This window comes from Dama dama, chromosome 14 (genome assembly GCF_033118175.1).
Source record: "Dama dama isolate Ldn47 chromosome 14, ASM3311817v1, whole genome shotgun sequence".
Taxonomy (NCBI): Eukaryota; Metazoa; Chordata; class Mammalia; order Artiodactyla; family Cervidae; genus Dama; species Dama dama.
Genome location: NC_083694.1, coordinates 25757027 through 25775265, shown reverse-complemented (window position 1 = coordinate 25775265; position 18239 = coordinate 25757027). Strand labels below are relative to the sequence as shown.

Sequence of the window (18239 nt, the reverse complement as noted above, 5' to 3'; positions counted from 1 at the left end):
AATTATAAGACAATGAAGAAAGAAATCAAAGATGACATAAACAGATGGAGAGATATTCCATGTTCCTGGGTAGGAACAATTAATATTGTGAAAATGACTGCACTACCAAATGCAATCTACAGATTCAGTGCAATCCCTATCAAATTACCAATGGCATTTTTCACAGAACTAAAACAAAAAATTTCACAATTCATATGGAAACACAAAAGACTCTGAATAGACAAAGCAGTCTTGAGAAAGAAGAATGGAGCTGGAGGAATCAACCTTCCTGACTTCAGTCATACTACAAAGCTGTAGTCACCAAGACATATGGTAATGGCACAAAAATAGAAATATAGACCAATTGAACAAGATAGAGAGCCCAGAGATAAACCCACACACCTAAGGTTACCTTATTTTTGACAAAGGAGGCAAGAATATACAATGTGGCAAAGACAGCCTCTTCAATAAGTGGTGCTAGGAAAATTGGAAAGCTACATGCAAAAGAATGAAATTAGAATACTTCCTAATGCTATACACAAAGATAAACTCAAAATGGATTAAAGACCTAAATGTAAGACCAGAAACTATAAAACTCTTAGAGGAAAACATAGGCAGAACACTCGATGAAATAAATTAAGGCAAGATCTTCTTTGACCAACCTCCTAGAGTAATGGAAATAAAAACAAAAATAAACAGATGAGACCTAATTAAATTTAAAAGTTTTTGCACAGCAAAGGAAACTACAACAAGGTGAAAATATAACCCTCAGAATAGGAGAAGGTAATAGCAAAGGAAACAACTGACAAAGAATTAATTTCCAAAATATACAAACATCTCATGTAACTCAATATCAGAAAAACAAACAACCCAATCCAAAAGTGGGGAAAAGATCTAAACAGACATTTCTCTAAAGAAGATACACAGATGGCTAACAAACACATGAAAAGATGCTACCACAACATAACTCATTATTCAGTTCCGTTCAGTCACTCAGTAGCGTCTGACTCTTTGCGACCCCATGAATCGCAGCATGCCAGGCCTCCCTGTCGATCACAAACTCCAGGAGTTTACTCAAACTCATGTCCATCATGTCGGTGATGACATCCAGCCATCTCATCCTCTGTTGTCCCCTTCTCCTCCTGCCCCCAATGCCTCCCACCATCAGGGTCTTTTCCAATGAGTCAATACTTCGCATGAGGTGGCCAAAGTATTGGAGTTTCAGCTTTAGCATCAGTCCTTCCAGTGAACACACCAGGACTGATCTCCTTTAGGATGGACTGGTATTACTAGAGAAATGTAAATCAAAATGGCTATGAGATACCACCTCACACCAGTCAGAATGGCCATCATCAAAAAGTCTACAAACAATAAATGCTAAAGAGGGTGTGGAGAAAAGGGAACTCTCTTGCATTGCCAGTGTGAATGTAAACTGATACAGCCACTATGGAGGATGTTTGGAGATTCCTTAAAAAAGTAGGAATAAAACCACCATATGATCCAGCAATCCCACTACTAGGCATATACCCTAGGGAAACCAAAACTGAAAAAGACACATGTACCTCAATGTTCACTGCAGCACTATTAACAATAGTTATACATGAAAGCAACCTAGATATCCATTGACAGATAAATGGATAAAGCAGCTGTGGTACATACACACACACACACACACACACACACACAATGGAAAACTACTCAGCCATAAAAAGGAATGCATTTGAGTCAGTTCTAATGAGGTGGATAAACCTAGCACCTATTATATAGAGTGAAGTAAGTCAGAAAGAGAAATATATAAATATCATATACTGATGCATATACATGGAATCTAGAAAGATGGCACTGATGAATTTATTTTCAGGGCAGCAGTGGAGAAACAGATATAGGGAATAGACGTATGGACACGGCGGGTGGGGAGAGGCGGGAGAGGGTGAGATGTATGGAAAGAGTACATGGAAACTTTCAATACAATATGTAAATTAGATATCCAATGGGCATTTGCGGTATGATCAGAGAATTCAAACAGGGGCTCTGTGATAATCTAAAAGGGTGGGATGGGGAGGGAGATGGAACGGAGGATCAGGAGGGAGGAGACGTGGGTGTACCTATGGCTGATTCTTGATGTATGACAGAAAACCACAAAATTCTGTAAATCAAACACCCTTAAATTAAAAAAATAAAGTGACAATAAATAAAGTGAAAGTCACTCAGTTGTATCCGACTCTTTGTGACCTCATGGACTATACAGTCCCTGGAATTCTCCATGCCAGAATACTATAGTGGGTAGCCTTTCCCTTCTCCAGGGGATCTTCCCAACCCAGGGATCAAACCCAGGTCTCCCTCATTGCAGGTGGATTCTTTACCAGCTGAGCCACAAGGGAAGCCCAACAATATTGGAGTGGGTAGCCTATCCCTTCTCTAGCAGATCTTCCCGACCCAGGAATAGAACCAGGGTCTCCTGCATTGTAGGCAGATTCTTTACTAACTGAGCTATTTGGGAAACCCTAAATAAATAAACATATTAACAAACAAAAATTTAGATCAAGTGACCAAAAGAACTCATCACAGGTTCCCCGCAGCACTCTGATTTCTTCACACCACAAAATGGTATACAGGGAAATATAAAAAGTAGTTATTGGAAGAAAAGCTATGACAAACCTAGACAGCATATTAAAAACCAGAGACATTACTTTACTGATAAAGGTCTATATAGTCAAAGCTTTGGTTTTTCTAGTAGTCATGTATGGATGTGAGAGTTGGACCATAAAGAAAGCTGAATGCTGAAGAATTGATGCTTTTGTACTGTGGTGTTGGAGAAGACTCTTGAGAATCCTTTGGACAGCAAGGAGATCCAACCAGATCATCCTAAAGGAACTCAGTCCTGAATATTCATTAGAAAGACTGACACTGAAGCTGAAACTCCAATACTTTGGCCACCTGATGCGAAGAACCAGCTCATTGGAAAAGACCCTCATGCTGGGAAAGATTGAAGACAGGAGGAGAAGGGAACAACAGAGGATGAGATGATTGGATGGCATCACCGATTCAATGGACATGAGTTTTGAAAGCTCAGGGAACTGGTGATGAACACGGAAGCCTGGTGTGATGCAGTCCATGGGGTCACAAAGATCTGGACACAGATGAGCAAGTGAACTGAACTGACTATATTTATATATATAGTAACATTTTATGTTAAATATATATATTTTAAATATATACAATATTATAATAGTCTTAAAAATAAAATGGATTAAATTTAATCATAAGGGGTACAGAATGTGACTTTTTAATCACTGAGTTAAAATTAATGTATATCTATTTGCATACTACATATTTCAAATAAGGCTTCCTCTCAAAATTTTTATAATTGTATTTCATAGACTTACCTGCTCTTATCAGTCTTAATTCTTTTAACGGTCAGTTTCCAAGTAACAAATAATTTATTAATTCTGAAAAGAAAAACACTTCTTAATTCTATATTCATAAATCAGTACTAACAAAACAGATGAATAATTTACTAAAGTCTTAGTAATACTAGAAAATTCCCTAGAAAATGTTTCATTCATCCTGAGCTACCTAAAGAAAATATTAAACCATATCACCTTTTTCCCAACCTATCAATAGAATACAGAGCACAAAGCAAATTAAGTTATTGAACTTCCCATAGATCCATAATTAACTTAGTTCCAACATTCAAATAAGTATAAAACCTGTAAAACTACTATTTTCATTATAGATTAATTTGGTTACTAGTTTTAAAAGAGATCATATTTCAAGAAGAGTCAAAGGAGTCAAGATGGAGGAGTAGGAGGATGTAGAGTTCACCTTTCACCACAAATGAATCAAGAATACACTTACAAATGAAACAGTTCTCACAGAGCATTTGCTGAACACTAGCAGAGGACCTCAGACACTTAAAGGGACTAGAAAGATCCCCACGTAACTGGGTAAGACAAAAGAAAGAAGACGGGAAAGGGAAAAGGAGGGGAAGTGGATTGGGACCTGTGCTCCTGGGGGGAGCTGAAGGAAAGAAGAGGTTTCAGCATCCAAGAACGCCCTCTTACTGGTGGGAGATCAGCTAGGACAGCTTTGAGGGCTTGTAGGAGAGCACAGCAGCCCGTCTGTGGTGTCAGAACAGACTAAAACCTACACAGGTTGGAGCCACAGCTCCACGTGCCCCAGCCTGAGACATGTGTCTGCCAGTGTGGACGAAGGATAGGTACTGCACCATGGGGTTTGATGCGCAGACCTCAGGAAAGGACTGTGGTTGGCTGTGAGGAGACAGTCAAAGGGGGTGGGGGAGAGTAGCTCTTCAACCAGAAATGCTCACGCAGAAAGCCTGTAGAGCCATAGAAGTGAGGCGCCATTGCTGAATGATGCACAAAGGGTGAGGCTGCCATTGCAGCCCCTCTTGCCATGCACCAGCCCCTGCCTCCCTGCACACTAGAATAGGATCCAGCCAGGGCTGGCTCTCAGTGCTTGTGACTGCCACGCCTCCCCTCCCCCACCCCCCGCCCCTGCACTCCGTCGCGCTGGGGCAGGCGCAGATGCTCCAGGGAAGTCTGAGGCCCAGATGCCCGTAGGTGGGCCTCATGCAGAGGTGGGGCTGAAACCACAGCTGAAACACAGGAGCTGTGAAACTAAGGAAAATGAGCTGAAACCTCTCCTTACAACAGTATAGATAGCAGATTTACACCCCTGTGACAGGTTTTATAAACTCAGCACCTGCAGAACATCTGAATGGTCAATGAGTGATCCCATAGCTAAGACAGGTCTAGCTTTAGCAGCAGTGAACTTTGTGGGCACATACACACGGTGGATGGGCTAGTCCAGAGTCTGAGCTGTCCCCATAGTGCCCACAGTGGGTCCATATCTATGATTACTATAATTCTGGAACTTGAATTCAGTGATCTATCTTGGTGGCCTGGTCAAAACACTTTAGAGACACCAGGGCAAATTGCCAGTATACTCACAGTTAGGCTGGGCCAAGAGCAGTGCCAACACAACAGTGTAATCTGTGAGTCTGCACAAAGGGTCAAAGGTGACATAACAGAGCACACCCACAGACAAACAGCTCCAGAGAAGGGCTACTCAGTGTCTCCTCTCCAAGTGGGAGTGCTCCAAGTCCAGCTACCTCACACACCACAGATCAGAAACAGCTCAGAAACAGATCTACATGCCTCTACTCCAACAACTAGGGAGCGGACCCCACCCCTGACACAGCATTGACAATCACAGAGCGAAGGGGAGGCTCCATTAAATATTCAGGCCAGGGTCTCGTCACCACTACATCAGTCACAATCCCATTGAAAGGGATAATGGTCAGCATAAATGGAAGAAAGAGATGGTGGATATTTACACTAAAAACAGCCCTTGCACCAAAAAATATTAAACCCACGCAGGCTACACAGGGAAGTTCACATATAAAAAATACCTAGAAGACAACTGAAAATGAAAACACAACAATCCCAAACCTACAGGATGCAACAAAAGCAGTTCTAAGAGGGAAATTTACAGCAATACAATCTTACTTCAGGAAACAAGAAAATTCTCAAATAAACACCTTAAACTTACACCTAAAGCAACTAGAGAAAGAAGAACAAACAAAATCCAATGTTAGTACAAGGAAAGAAATCATAAATACAAGATCACAAATAAATGAAATAAACTAAAGAGTAGAAATGATCAATGAAATTAAAAACTGCCCCTTTGAAGAGATAAGCAGAACTGATAAACCTTTAGCCAGATTCATCAAGAAAATAAGGAAGAAGGCCCAAGTTAATAAAATAAGAAATGGAAAAAGGAGAAACTGACACCACAAAAATACAAAGGATCATAATAAACTACTAAGAACACCAAAAAAGTGCAACCTAGAAGAAATGGATAAATTATTAGAAAGGTAAAATCTTCAAAGACTGAATCAGGAAGAAACAGAAAATATGAACAGACCAATTATCAGTGTTGAAACTGAATCAGCAATTTAAAAACTCCAGAAAACTGAAGTCCAGGGCCAGATGGCTACATAGGTGAATTCTACCAAACATTTAGAGAAGAGTTAACACCTATCCTGAAACTCTTCCAACAAATGATGGAGAAAGGAGTTTCTGAACTCATTCTATGAGACCAGCATCACCTTTGATATCAAAACTGAACAAAGATATCAAAAAGTGAAAATTACAGCCCAATGTCAATGAACAACAGATGCAAAAATCCTCAACAAAATTCAACAATGTATTAAAAAGCTCATATATCATGATCAAGTGGGATTTATCCCAGGGATGTAAGGATTTTTCCATATCTGCAAATCAATCAATGTGATATTCCACATTAATAAAGAATAAAAACCATATGATCATCTCAACAGATGCAGAAAAAGATTCTGATAATATTCAACATCCATTTATGATAAATACTCTCCAGAAAATGGGCAGAGAGGGAACCAACTGCAACATAATAAAGACCATATATGACAAACCTGCAACTAACATCACAGTCAATGGTGAAAAGCTGAAAGCATTTCCTCTAAGATCAGGAACAAGATACAGATGCAACTCTTGCCACTTTTATTCAACATAGTTTTGGAAGTTCTAGCCATGGCAATCAGAGAAAAAAAGAAATAAAAGGATTCAAATTAGAAAAGAAGAATTAAAACTATAATTATTTGCAGATGACATAATGCTATACAAAGAAGATCCTAAAGATAGTACCAGAAAACTATTAGAGCTCATGAATGAGTTTGGTAGAGTTGTAAGATACAAAATTAATACACAGAAATCTCCTGCATTCCTATACACTAACAATAACCTATCAGAAAATGAAATTAAGAAAACAATCCCACTTATCATTGCATCAAGGCTTCCCAGGTGGCTCAGCAGCAAAGAATCCAGCTGCAGGAGATGCAAGAGACATGGTTTCAACCCCTGGGTCAGGAAGATCCCCTGGAGGAGGAAATGTCAACCCACTCTAGTATTCTTGCCTGGAAAACCCCTTGGACAGAGGAGCCTGGCAGGCTATAGTCCATGCGGTTGTGAAGAATCAGACACAAGTAAGCAACTGAGCATGAACACACCATTGCATCAAAAAGAATAAAACACCAAGAAGATACCAACTGAAGGAGGCAAAAGACCTGTACTCTAAAACTGTAAGAAACTAATGAAAGAAATTGAAGATGACACAGATAGAAAGATATACTGTGCCCCTGAATTGGAAGAATCAATACTGTCAAGATGACTATAATACCCAAGGCAATCTACAGATTCAATGCAATCTCTACCAAATTACCAATGGCATTTTTTATAAAACTAGAACAAAAATTTTTTTAATTTGTATGGAAATACAAAAGATCCCAAAGAGCAACACAAGCTTGAGAAAAAAGAACAGAGCTGGAGGACTCATGCTCCCTGACTTTACACTATACTATTATACAAAACTACAATATTCAAAATAGTATGGTATTGGCACAAAAACAGAAACATAGATCAGTGGAACAGTATAAAGAGCTCATAAATAAACTCAAGTACTCAAAGTCAATTAATCTATAATAAAGAAGCAAGAATTTATAATGGAGAAAAGATAGACTCTTCAAAAAGTGATACTCAGCAAATTGGACAGCTGCATGTAAAAGAAATAAATTAAAACATTTTCTAACACCATATACAAACATAAAGGATTAAAGAACTAAAGTTAAGACCATATATCATAGAACTACCAGAGGAAAAGAAGACATAAACAGGACATTCTTTGGCAGAAATTACAGCAATTTCTTTTAGATATACCTTCTAAAGAAAAGGAAATAAAAGCAAAAGTAAACAAATGAGATCTAATTAAATTTAAAAGGTTTTGCACAGCAAAGGAAACCACTGACAAAAGGACAACCTACTGAATAGGAGAAAATATCTGCCAATGATATGACTGATCAAGGAATTTAATATCCAACATATGTAAACAACTATACATCTCAACATCAAAGAAAATATTTAAAAATGGGCAGAAGAATTGAATACTTTTCCAAAGAGGAAATGCAGACAGCCAATGGGCACATGAAAAGATGCTCAACATTGCTAATGATCAGGGAACTGCAAATCAAAAGGACAATGAGATTTTTATCTCATATCTGTCATCACTGCTATCATCAAAAACAACATGTGGAACAAATGTTGGCAAGGATATGGAGAAAAGAGAGCCCTCATACACTGTTTATGGGAATGTAAATTGATACAACCACCATACAACTACCACCGTGGAGGTCTCTCAAAACAGTAAAAGTAGAGCTACCATATGACCACTCTTGATTACGTATCTGAAAAAAACAAAAGCACGAATTCAGCAAGATACGTGCACCTCAGTGTTCACAGCAGCATTATTTACAATTGTGAAATTATGGCAGCAAACTCAGGGTCCATCAACAGATGAATGGGTAAAAAAGATGTGGATTACACTTAAACACACACACACACACACACACGCACACAACGGACTACTATTCAGTCATAAAAGAGTATTAAATTTTGTCATTTGCAGCAACATGCATGGACTTGGAAGCCATTAAGCTACATAAAATGTCAGACAAAGAAAGACAAATACTCTATAATTTCACTTATATGTGGAATCTATATAACCCACTAGTTAATATAACAAAAAAGAAGAAGACTCACAGGTACAGAGAATGAACTTTATTAACTATTGGCTACCAGTAGGGACGTAGCAATATAGGGGTTGGGGAGTGGAGGTACAAACTACTGCATGTAAGATAGGCTCAAGATGTACTATACAACACTGAGAATACAGTCAATATTTTTAACAATTGTAAATGGAAAACAACCTTTAAAAATTGCATAAAAGTATAAAATTTTTAAAATTTGAGATAATACATGTCATTTTGATATTATTTAATCCTTATGTTTTAAAAATATGCATTGGTACTTTTAAAAGCTCAAAGAATCTACATCGAAAGGAATGGAAGTTTCCCTGGTGATTATTCATCATCCTTAGTTTTCACACATGAAATAAACATGCTCAATTGTCAAAAAATTTCCCTTAACTTCTCTAAATGAACACTGCCACCTATTTTACGCACTTGTGAAACTAGTCTAGTGCTTTATCACAATCTCAGTAGTTTTTCCATCTTGATGAAAACAATCATTCTTAAACAAACACTGAAATGTGATTCTTATTTGTCAAAGTGAGATTCCTGATGTAGTTGATGAGTCAGTGGGGAGGCAAAATGGCAGGGCTGGGAGTGTCCAGGAGACAAATAGCCAGCCAGGCTTAATGACATCATTGGCTGATTTTGAATCAAAGAAGACAGACTGGAGCTATCTGAGCAGTTCAAAAAGAATCTGGCAATGTTGTTCAAATAGAAATGACATCTGGAAATCAGAAATGGCCTGAGGCCTTGGAAAGCCAAAATGCTTCAGACAAATCTAGCAACTCAACCTTAAATCAGGCTCCAAAGACACATAAACAAGATCTTATCTCACTCTAATCCAGACACATAGAGTCATGATAACTCAGGATTCTAGATGACCCCTGGAAGCCCAGATGAATCACAGGTGAACCCACCATGGTATAATGAGTATATGCACCAAGCCATAGAAATTAATACTTCAGAAAGTTTCATGAGGTAAAAAAGCAATAATGATGCTAAAGTCATCATTGCACTGTATACACAGCATCACCAGCCTAAGTCATTACTGTTTACATATTTATCTTTTTTTTCTATTTGAAACATAACTTATTACAGTATTAGTGATAAAGAAAATATATTAAAAATCAAAATTAAAAAATCAAATGAACCCAGAAGTTGACCAAAACTTAACATATTTTTTTTAACATCAATAAAGAAAACCAATCATTTTGACTGTGGACTTATTGATGCCAAATGTCATATAAAAAGATGATTCTTATCCCAGTTCCAACTGGATATCCAAATTCTAATCAATGAAAATTATTTAGGGCATGATAGACCGTGAGTATTTATTACAAGACAAGGATAACAGTAATGGAGAAGGAAATGGCAACCCACTCCAGTATTCTTGCCTGAAGAATCCCATGCACAGAGGAACCTGATGGGTTACAGTCTCTGAGGTTGCAGAGAGTCAGACTCGACTTAGCGACTAAAGAACAAGGGTAACAGTGGGAAGTTCAACATTGACAGTTTAAATAAATATAGAAAGTAATGCCCCAGATAATATCATAAGCTAATAAATCTAGAATCAGAAACTTCTAGCTTCACTAACAGTACCTAATACAGGCAAGTAACTATTACACATTTCCTTGAAAAGAAGCTTCTCAGAATTGTTAATCATCTCCACTGTACGTGGCTTTGGTTCCAAACAGTAACAAAGTCAGCTTCATTTTCTGCCAACCTCTTCAATGCTTCAGTGACATCATTACTACCTTTGACTATACATTAAACTTATTCCTGACTAAAAACTGTTTAACTTGCTATACTGTCTTCTTGGAACTCCTTTCTCTCAAGACCCCACATGGATATCTCCTCTACACCACATAGAGGTCTCTACTTAAAAACATCTCTGACAATCCTATCTAAAGTAGCAACACACACATACACACACATCTCTGTTTTATTATCTTTCTAGTCCTTATCACACTCCGAAATTATCTTATTTACTTATTCAATATCTATCTTCCTCCATTAGAATATAAGTTCTGTAGGTAGAGAGACATTGCATATTTTTTCCCAGTTGGATCTCCAGTGCCCAAAACAGAAAAACAGAGCAAATACATAATAAATATTTGTTCACTACATGAATAACTTCTCTGCCATAAGATCCATTCACTTCTCTTACAGAAAAGTTACCAGGTTCTTAGTTATTTCAACTATTTACTATATTAAGTGTAGCTATTTAAAATATTATCTATTTCTTTTCTTAGCACACAATAAAATGCACAAAAAAGGAAAACACTAGAGATGAAACAATATTTTATAAAACTAGGTATACACACTGAAAAATCAGCATTCTGGGACTACTTTGTGAAAGTGGTACTACTCTGTTCAAAGAGCCTCATGAATCCTGATGTCAGGTAATGTAATATGTAATTTAATGTAACTAGTTGTTACTCAGTCAGTTAGTTGTTTCTGACTATTTGGATTCCCATGGACTGCAGCATGCCAGGCTTCCCTGTCCTTCACTATCTCCCAGAGCTTGCTCAAACTCATGTCCATTGAGTCGGTGATGCCATCCAACCATCTCGTCCTCTGTTGTTTCCTTCTCCTCCTGCCTTCTATCTTTCCCAGCATTAGGGTCTTTTCCAATGAGCTGGCTCTTCTCATCAGGTGGCTAAATTATTGAAACTTCAGCTTAGCTACAGTGCTTCCAATGAATATTCAGGGTTGATCTCCTTTAGGATTGACTGGTTTGATCTCCTTTACTCTCGAGTCTTCTCCAACACCACAGTTTGAAAGCATCAATTCTTCGGCGCTCAGCCTTCTTGATGGTCCAACTCTCACAACCATACATGACTACTGGAAAAACCATAGCTTTGACTATATTGACTTCTGTTGCCAAAGTAAAATCTCTGCTTTTTCATATGCTGTCTAGGTTTGTCATGGAGCTTCCCTGGTGGCTCACACCATAAAGAATCTGCCTGCAATGCAGGAGACCCAGGTTCGATCCCTGGGTTGGGACAATTCCCTGGAGAAGGAAATGGCAACCCACTCCAGCATTCTTGCGTAGAGAAAGCCATGGATGGAGACTCCTGGTGGGCTACAGTCCATAGAGTTGCAGAGAGTTGTACATGACTGAAGTGACTTTGCATGCAGCAGGTTTGTCATAGCTTTTCTTCCAGGCTATCACTGGAGCTATCACTGGAGAAGAAATGGCAAACTACTTCAGCATTCTTGTCTTGAGAGCCCCATGAACAGTATGAAAAGGCAAAAAGATATGACACTGAAAGATGAACTCCCCAAGTTGGGAGGTGCCCAATACACTACTAGAGAAGAGCAGAAAAACAGCTCCAGAAGGGAATGAAAATGCTGAGCCAAAGCCAAAACAATGACCAGTCGTGGATGTGCCTGGTGGTGAAAGTAAAACCGGATGCTGTAAAGAACAATTTTGCATCAGTTCAGTTCAGTTCAGTAGCTCAGTCGTGTCTGACTCTTTGTGACCCCATGAATCACCGCATGCCAGGCCTCCCTGTCCATCATCAACTCCCTGAGTTTACTCAAACTCATGCCCATCGAGTCGGTGATGCCATCCAGCCATCTCATCCTCTGTCGTCCTCTTCTCCTCCTGCCCCCAATCCCTCCCAGCATCAGGGTCTTTTCCAATGAGTCAACTCTTCGCATGAGGTGGCCAAAGTATTGGAGTTTCAGCTTCAGCATCAGTCCTTCCAATGAACACCCAGGACTGATCTCCTTCAGGATGGACTGGTTGAATCTCCTTGCATAGGAACCTAGAATGTTAGATCCATGAATCAATGTAAACTGGAAGTGGTCAAACAGGAGATGGCAAGAGTGAAGACTGACATTTTAGGAACAGTGAATTAAAATGGAACGGAATGGGTGAATTTAATTCAGATAACCATTATATCTACTACTGTAGGCAAGAATCCCTTAGAAGAAATAGAGAAGCCCTCATAGTCAACAAGACAGTCCAAAATGCAGTACTTGGGTGCAATCTTAAAAATGACAGAATGATCTCTGTTCATTTCCAAGGCAAACCATTCAATATCACAGTAATTCAAGTTTATGCCCCAATCACTAATGTTGATGAAGCTGAACAGTTCTATGAAGACCTATAAGATCTTCTAGAACTAACACCAAAAAAAGATGTCCTTTTCATCATAGGGACTGGAATGCAAAAGTAGAAAGTCAAGAGATACCTGAAGTAACAGGAAAGTTTGGCCTTGGAGTACAAAATGAAGCAGGGCAAAGGCGAACAGAGTTTCACTAAGACAACACACTGGTCATAGCAGACACCCTCTTCCAGCAACACAAGAGAAGACTCTATACGTGGACATCACCAGATGGTCAACATCGAAACCAGACTGATTATATTCTTTGCAGCCGAAGATGGAGAAGTGCTATACAGTCAGCAAAAACAAGACCGGGAGCTGACTGTGCTCAGATCATGAATTCCTAATTGCAAAATTCAGACTGAAATTGAAGAAAGTAGGGAAAACCACTAGGCCATTCAGGTATGACCTAAATCAAATCCTTTATGATTATACAGTGGAAGTGACAAGTAGATTCAAAGGATTAGATCTGACAGACAGAGTGCCTGAAGAACTATGGACAGAGGTTTGTAACAAGACACAGAAGGCTGTAATCAAAACTATCCTCAAGATAAAGAAATGCAAAAACGGTTGCCTGAGGAGGCCTTACAATTAGCTGAGAAAAGAAGAGACGCTAAAGGCAAAGGAGAAAAGACATACCCATTTGAATGCAGAGTTCTGAAGAACAGCAAGGAGAGACAAGAAAGCTTTCCTAAGTGAACAATATCAAAGAAATAGAGAAAAACAATATAAATGGAAAGACTAGAGAACACTTGAAGAAAATTAGAGATACCAACATTTCATGCAAAGATGGGCTCAATAAGGGACAGAAATGGTATGGACCTAACAGAAGCAGAAGATATTAAGAAGAGGTGGCAACAATACACAGAAGAACTATACATAAAAAAGCTTAATGACCCAGATAACCACGATGGTGTGATCATTCACCTAGAGCCAGACATCCTGGAGTGTGAAGTCAAGTGGGCCTTAGGAAGCACTACTACAAACAAAGCTAGTGGAGGTGATGGAATTCCAGTTGAGCTATTTCAAATCCTAAAAGATGATGCTGTGAAAGTGCTGCACTCAATATGCCAGCAAATTTGGTAAACTCAGCAGTGGCCACAGGACTGGAAAAGGTTAGTTTTCATTCCAATCCCAAAGAAGGGCAATGCCAAATGTAACTTGTAACTAGATAAATTTTTAAATGACCTTAAATTAAAAAGTTCCCCACCTCCCTAATTCTGTTTTACTTTCCTTCATACCATTTCATCTCCAGCTGACATGTTATGTTTTCATTTTATTATTCCTCATGCACTATAATCTGGGCTTCCCTGGTGACTCAGACAGTAAAGAGTTTGCCTGCAATGTGGGAGACCCATGTTGGATCTATCAGTTGGGAAGATTCCCTGGAGAAGAGAATGGCAACTCACTCCAGTATTCTTGCCTGGAGAATTCCATGGAAGAGGAGCCCAGAGGGCTATAGTCCATGGAGTCACAAAGAGTCATACATGACTGAGCAACTAACACAAACACACACACACTATAATCTATCTTCTTTTGAGAGTAAGACAATTGCTTGGTTTGTTCAATACATTATTCCCAGCATCTAGAATAATGTCTGGTTCTTAGCAAACTTTCATAAATATTCATTTAATGAATAAATGCATGAAATCAAAAGGTAAGTTAATTATAATTTAAGTTTGCTTGAATATAAAATATCTTTTTCTTAAAGTATTTATCCCAAAAGGTTAAGAGTTTTAATACTTAAATGAGTACATTTCTCTTATCTAAAAAATTGTTATGATGTACACTATTTCCTCTATAATTCCCCACATATATTGCATTACTGTAGTAGAACCCAAATGTTATCCAGGCAACTGCAATTTCACCAAGATCACACTACAAATAATTGGTTTCAGGTTCATTCATCTCACCGAAAATTGGAAAATATCTTGAATTGCTGTAATAAATAGTAAAATCTTCTTTCTAGTAGCCATTCCAAAGTAGGTACAAGTTCTATTTCTTCTTCAGCACCTATTTTAGTAACCTGCATATATAAAGGACAAAACATGACTCAACTTTCTTAAAAAAACATGCACTATATTCAAGAAATTACAAAAAGCTGTATTTGGCTCATAGCTAGCTGCCTTTATAGTAAGCTTTTTCTATATCTGACCACCGCCACTTCATCTACTCTCAAACTTGATTTCCCTTCACAAATAACTATTGCTTTGAATCTCATAATTTTTACATTTTCTATAAAATATTTATGAACTTAATTTGAGCTACATGGATGCAACAGTTTCTAAGTGCATAATAATCCCAATCTCCAGATAATCCCATTTTGACATTCAAAAAACAAGATATGCTTCCTCTCTTCCCAAGAGTATCTCTCCCCCATCTAAATGTAATATTTTCTTAAATTTCTTTCATAAATAAAAGTTGCCTATATAAGCACATATGCATTTATGTGCATGTTTTTACTTATATAGAAGTGATTCATTCCACTTTCAGTTGATAATACATGTTTGAGGTATTTCCATATCTGCACAGTCTATACTTCATTTAGATACGGTCCTGCGCATGTACATGTAAGAGTTTAGTTAGGAGAACGAAAGGGCAGAAAAAGTCAGACAGACATTAAACAAATGATGGAAACAAGTTAATTGTGTACTTACAACTTGTGGTAAATATCAAAGTTTTCTCTAAGAGTATAATAGGGAAATTTCTAGATCTGGGAATGAAGTTTCTGAAAAATCTGAGAAAACACTCTATTTTTATTATTACAATACTCACTCTACCAGCAAATGCCTGTTTTCTAGTCCTTCCTTTAATAAACTACACTAAATATTAAAAAAGCACCTGAGAGGTAAAAAAAAAATTCTTAAAACTGAATTCTCAAACATAAAATTCTACAAAAAAGAAAAAAAGTCACTATTAAATAACTCTCTCAAGGAGGCTCTTAAAACATAAACTGTTACACAAATGACCACGTTTGTCTGAAACCCCAGAAGATGAATTTGTCTAATTATGTTATAAAATGAATAATTTTTCCATTATGATTCTGAAATTTTTTAAAATCCCTTGTAAATATTACCTTTGAGATAAATGAAGCAGTAATAATCCAAAATTCTTTGCAATGTCTAGCTCTGTGGGCAGAGACTACATGAAGATCATATGGATTATAAAGAGCTTTAGAATTTTTTCGAAGGAGGCAATATATAAATTCTCCATCATCTTTCAAAGGTTCCTGAGGTTGGAAAAAATGTAATTAACTTGACCAAATTAAGTAATAAAATGGTTAAACAGATTATTCAATAAGCTGAAACAATTTTAACATAGATTAAAATAAGAAGGGAACCCAAAGTCAATGCTCTGTGACAACCTCAAGTGATGGGGTGGGAAAGGAAGTGAGGGGGTGCTCAACAGGGAGGGGACACATGTATACCTACAGTCAATTCATTCTGATGTACCACAGAAACTATCACAGTATTGTAAAGTAATTATCCTCAAATCAAAAATAAATAAGTAAAAAAGAATAGTATCACTGAATGAAGCTAACATTAAATAGTGTCTAATCAAAGCTCAATAAAATCACTCTTCTTAAAGATTGAAGGTATTTAATTTTCATTCTCATACATAATGTGGTGATAAAACATCCATGAAAATTGATCTATATACTTACTAACATAGGCTTATTAACCTGAAGAATTTGATGATACACCTAGTGTTTCACATATCTTTACAGTTTTCTCTTAAAGTTGAGATTAAAGCTTGATTATTTTAATCTCATTTAAATTGATATAGAAATTAATTATTTTGAGAAGTTAGGTAATTTGAGAAAAGTCAGGAAGTAGCAAAGTAAGAATGTGAATACAACTCTGATTCTAAATCCACATTCTGAGCTATTGCACTATACTAAACATTACTTCCTTACTTACCTGGCATTATTGAGAAGTCAGTCATTCTACATTAAGAAAAAGTTTTAAATGAAATTTATTTATTTCAGTTTTGTAACTTTTAACTGCTGACAAAAATTCTACATGAAAGTTAATCAGTCTTTTTTAAAAGTTAAATTTTATTATAAAAAGCATTTAGTAACTGAACAATTTCTAACTACTGTAATTTAAAATCTTAGATCCAGTTTTATTTAAAAAAATTTTTTTCTTCTTTGAAGACACTGTTCTCAATTGTCTCAGCCGATTTTTTTTCTTCTTCTTATTTTGACATCTGATATAATGTGCTCTTAAAAACCTTAACAAACAACCTTAAAAACTGTAAATGAAATAATAAACTCTGGGTGACGACTTCTATAGTACATGAACTTTGTTATAGTTATTTGACTACTTGAGCATTTCTACTCTAAATTACATCTCCAAAAAGTTAAGGTTAATAGAAATTTAGTGTAGACACAATTATTCTAAGTGGCTCATATATGTAATTAAATAATCTAATTACAGAAGCAGAATAATAATATATTCCAATTATTCTTTTTCAATTAAAAACAAGTGTTACTTTTTATATTCTCAATCCTTTCTCCACATATAAATGAAACATATCCTATCAGAGAGTCCATAGAGAGCTTATGATAGTAAACTCATGTACAGCTATGTTTTTTTAAACTACCATGCCCACTATCTGCCAGATACCATGCCACAAGCATTATCTCATTGAATTTTCACAGCTCTCTACAGTAAGCACTACTATTTCCACTTCAAGGTCCAAGATACTAAAGCTCAGGGAAGTTAGGAACTTGCCCAAAATAACATAGTGAGTGTATAGAGATTCAAAACTAGGTGAATCTGATTCCATCATGCATGTATTTTACATTAATGCTGCCTCTGAACAATAATCAAAAGACCATTTATCCTCATGGAAACAGTCTAGAGCAGGGATCAGAAAACAATGGCTACGTCCAGATGTCCAATTCTTAAATAATTTTTTTTTTAATTCAGCCATGCTCATTTGTTTATACACTATCTATCACTACTGTTCCACTACAATGACAGAATTAAGTAACTAGAACAGAAATCATATAGTCTGAAAAACTTAAAATATTTATTATCTGGGTCTTTCCAAATAAATTTTGCTTACCCTTGGTCTAGGAACAGTGGTTCTCAACTGTGCATCAGAATCACCCAGAAAGCTTAATAAAATACAGACTTCTGGGCTCCAACTTTAGAGTTTTAGATTCAGAAAGTCAAGAGTGAAGATGAAAATACATGTTTCTAATATTCTGCAAGCTATTCTGGTGCTGTTTGCCTGGGGGTTGCACTTTGACAATTCCTGAACTAAAAGTAGGAAGAGATGATCCTATTCCATCTTAGATCACTTGTCATAAAGGAGGTCACAGGAGGAAGATCTTACTTCTAATCATAGCTTCTACCTTTAGCCATGTGACCTTGGACAAGATAAAATCTCTCTGAGGAGGCTGCTGGGTAAGAAAAAAATACAAAAGGTAAGAAAATAGAGAAGAGGAGACAGAAAACCAGTACCAGGAGCAGGAGAGTAAGAAGGATAGA

General features: G+C 37.1%; 1 protein-coding gene across 1 annotated transcript in view; it reads right to left on the bottom strand.

The window, feature by feature from the left end:
* The window catches only part of DNAH14 (dynein axonemal heavy chain 14), a 398948-nt gene that overhangs the window by 348456 nt on the left and 32253 nt on the right, over positions 1-18239 (bottom strand). Inside the window, exons 6-8 of the mRNA XM_061159766.1 lie at positions 15815-15967; positions 14652-14764; positions 3366-3428 (exon numbers count right to left, since the gene is read on the bottom strand). Of these exons, the coding sequence (XP_061015749.1) occupies positions 3366-3428; positions 14652-14764; positions 15815-15967 (329 nt within the window). The remainder of the gene's footprint in view (positions 1-3365; positions 3429-14651; positions 14765-15814; positions 15968-18239) is intronic.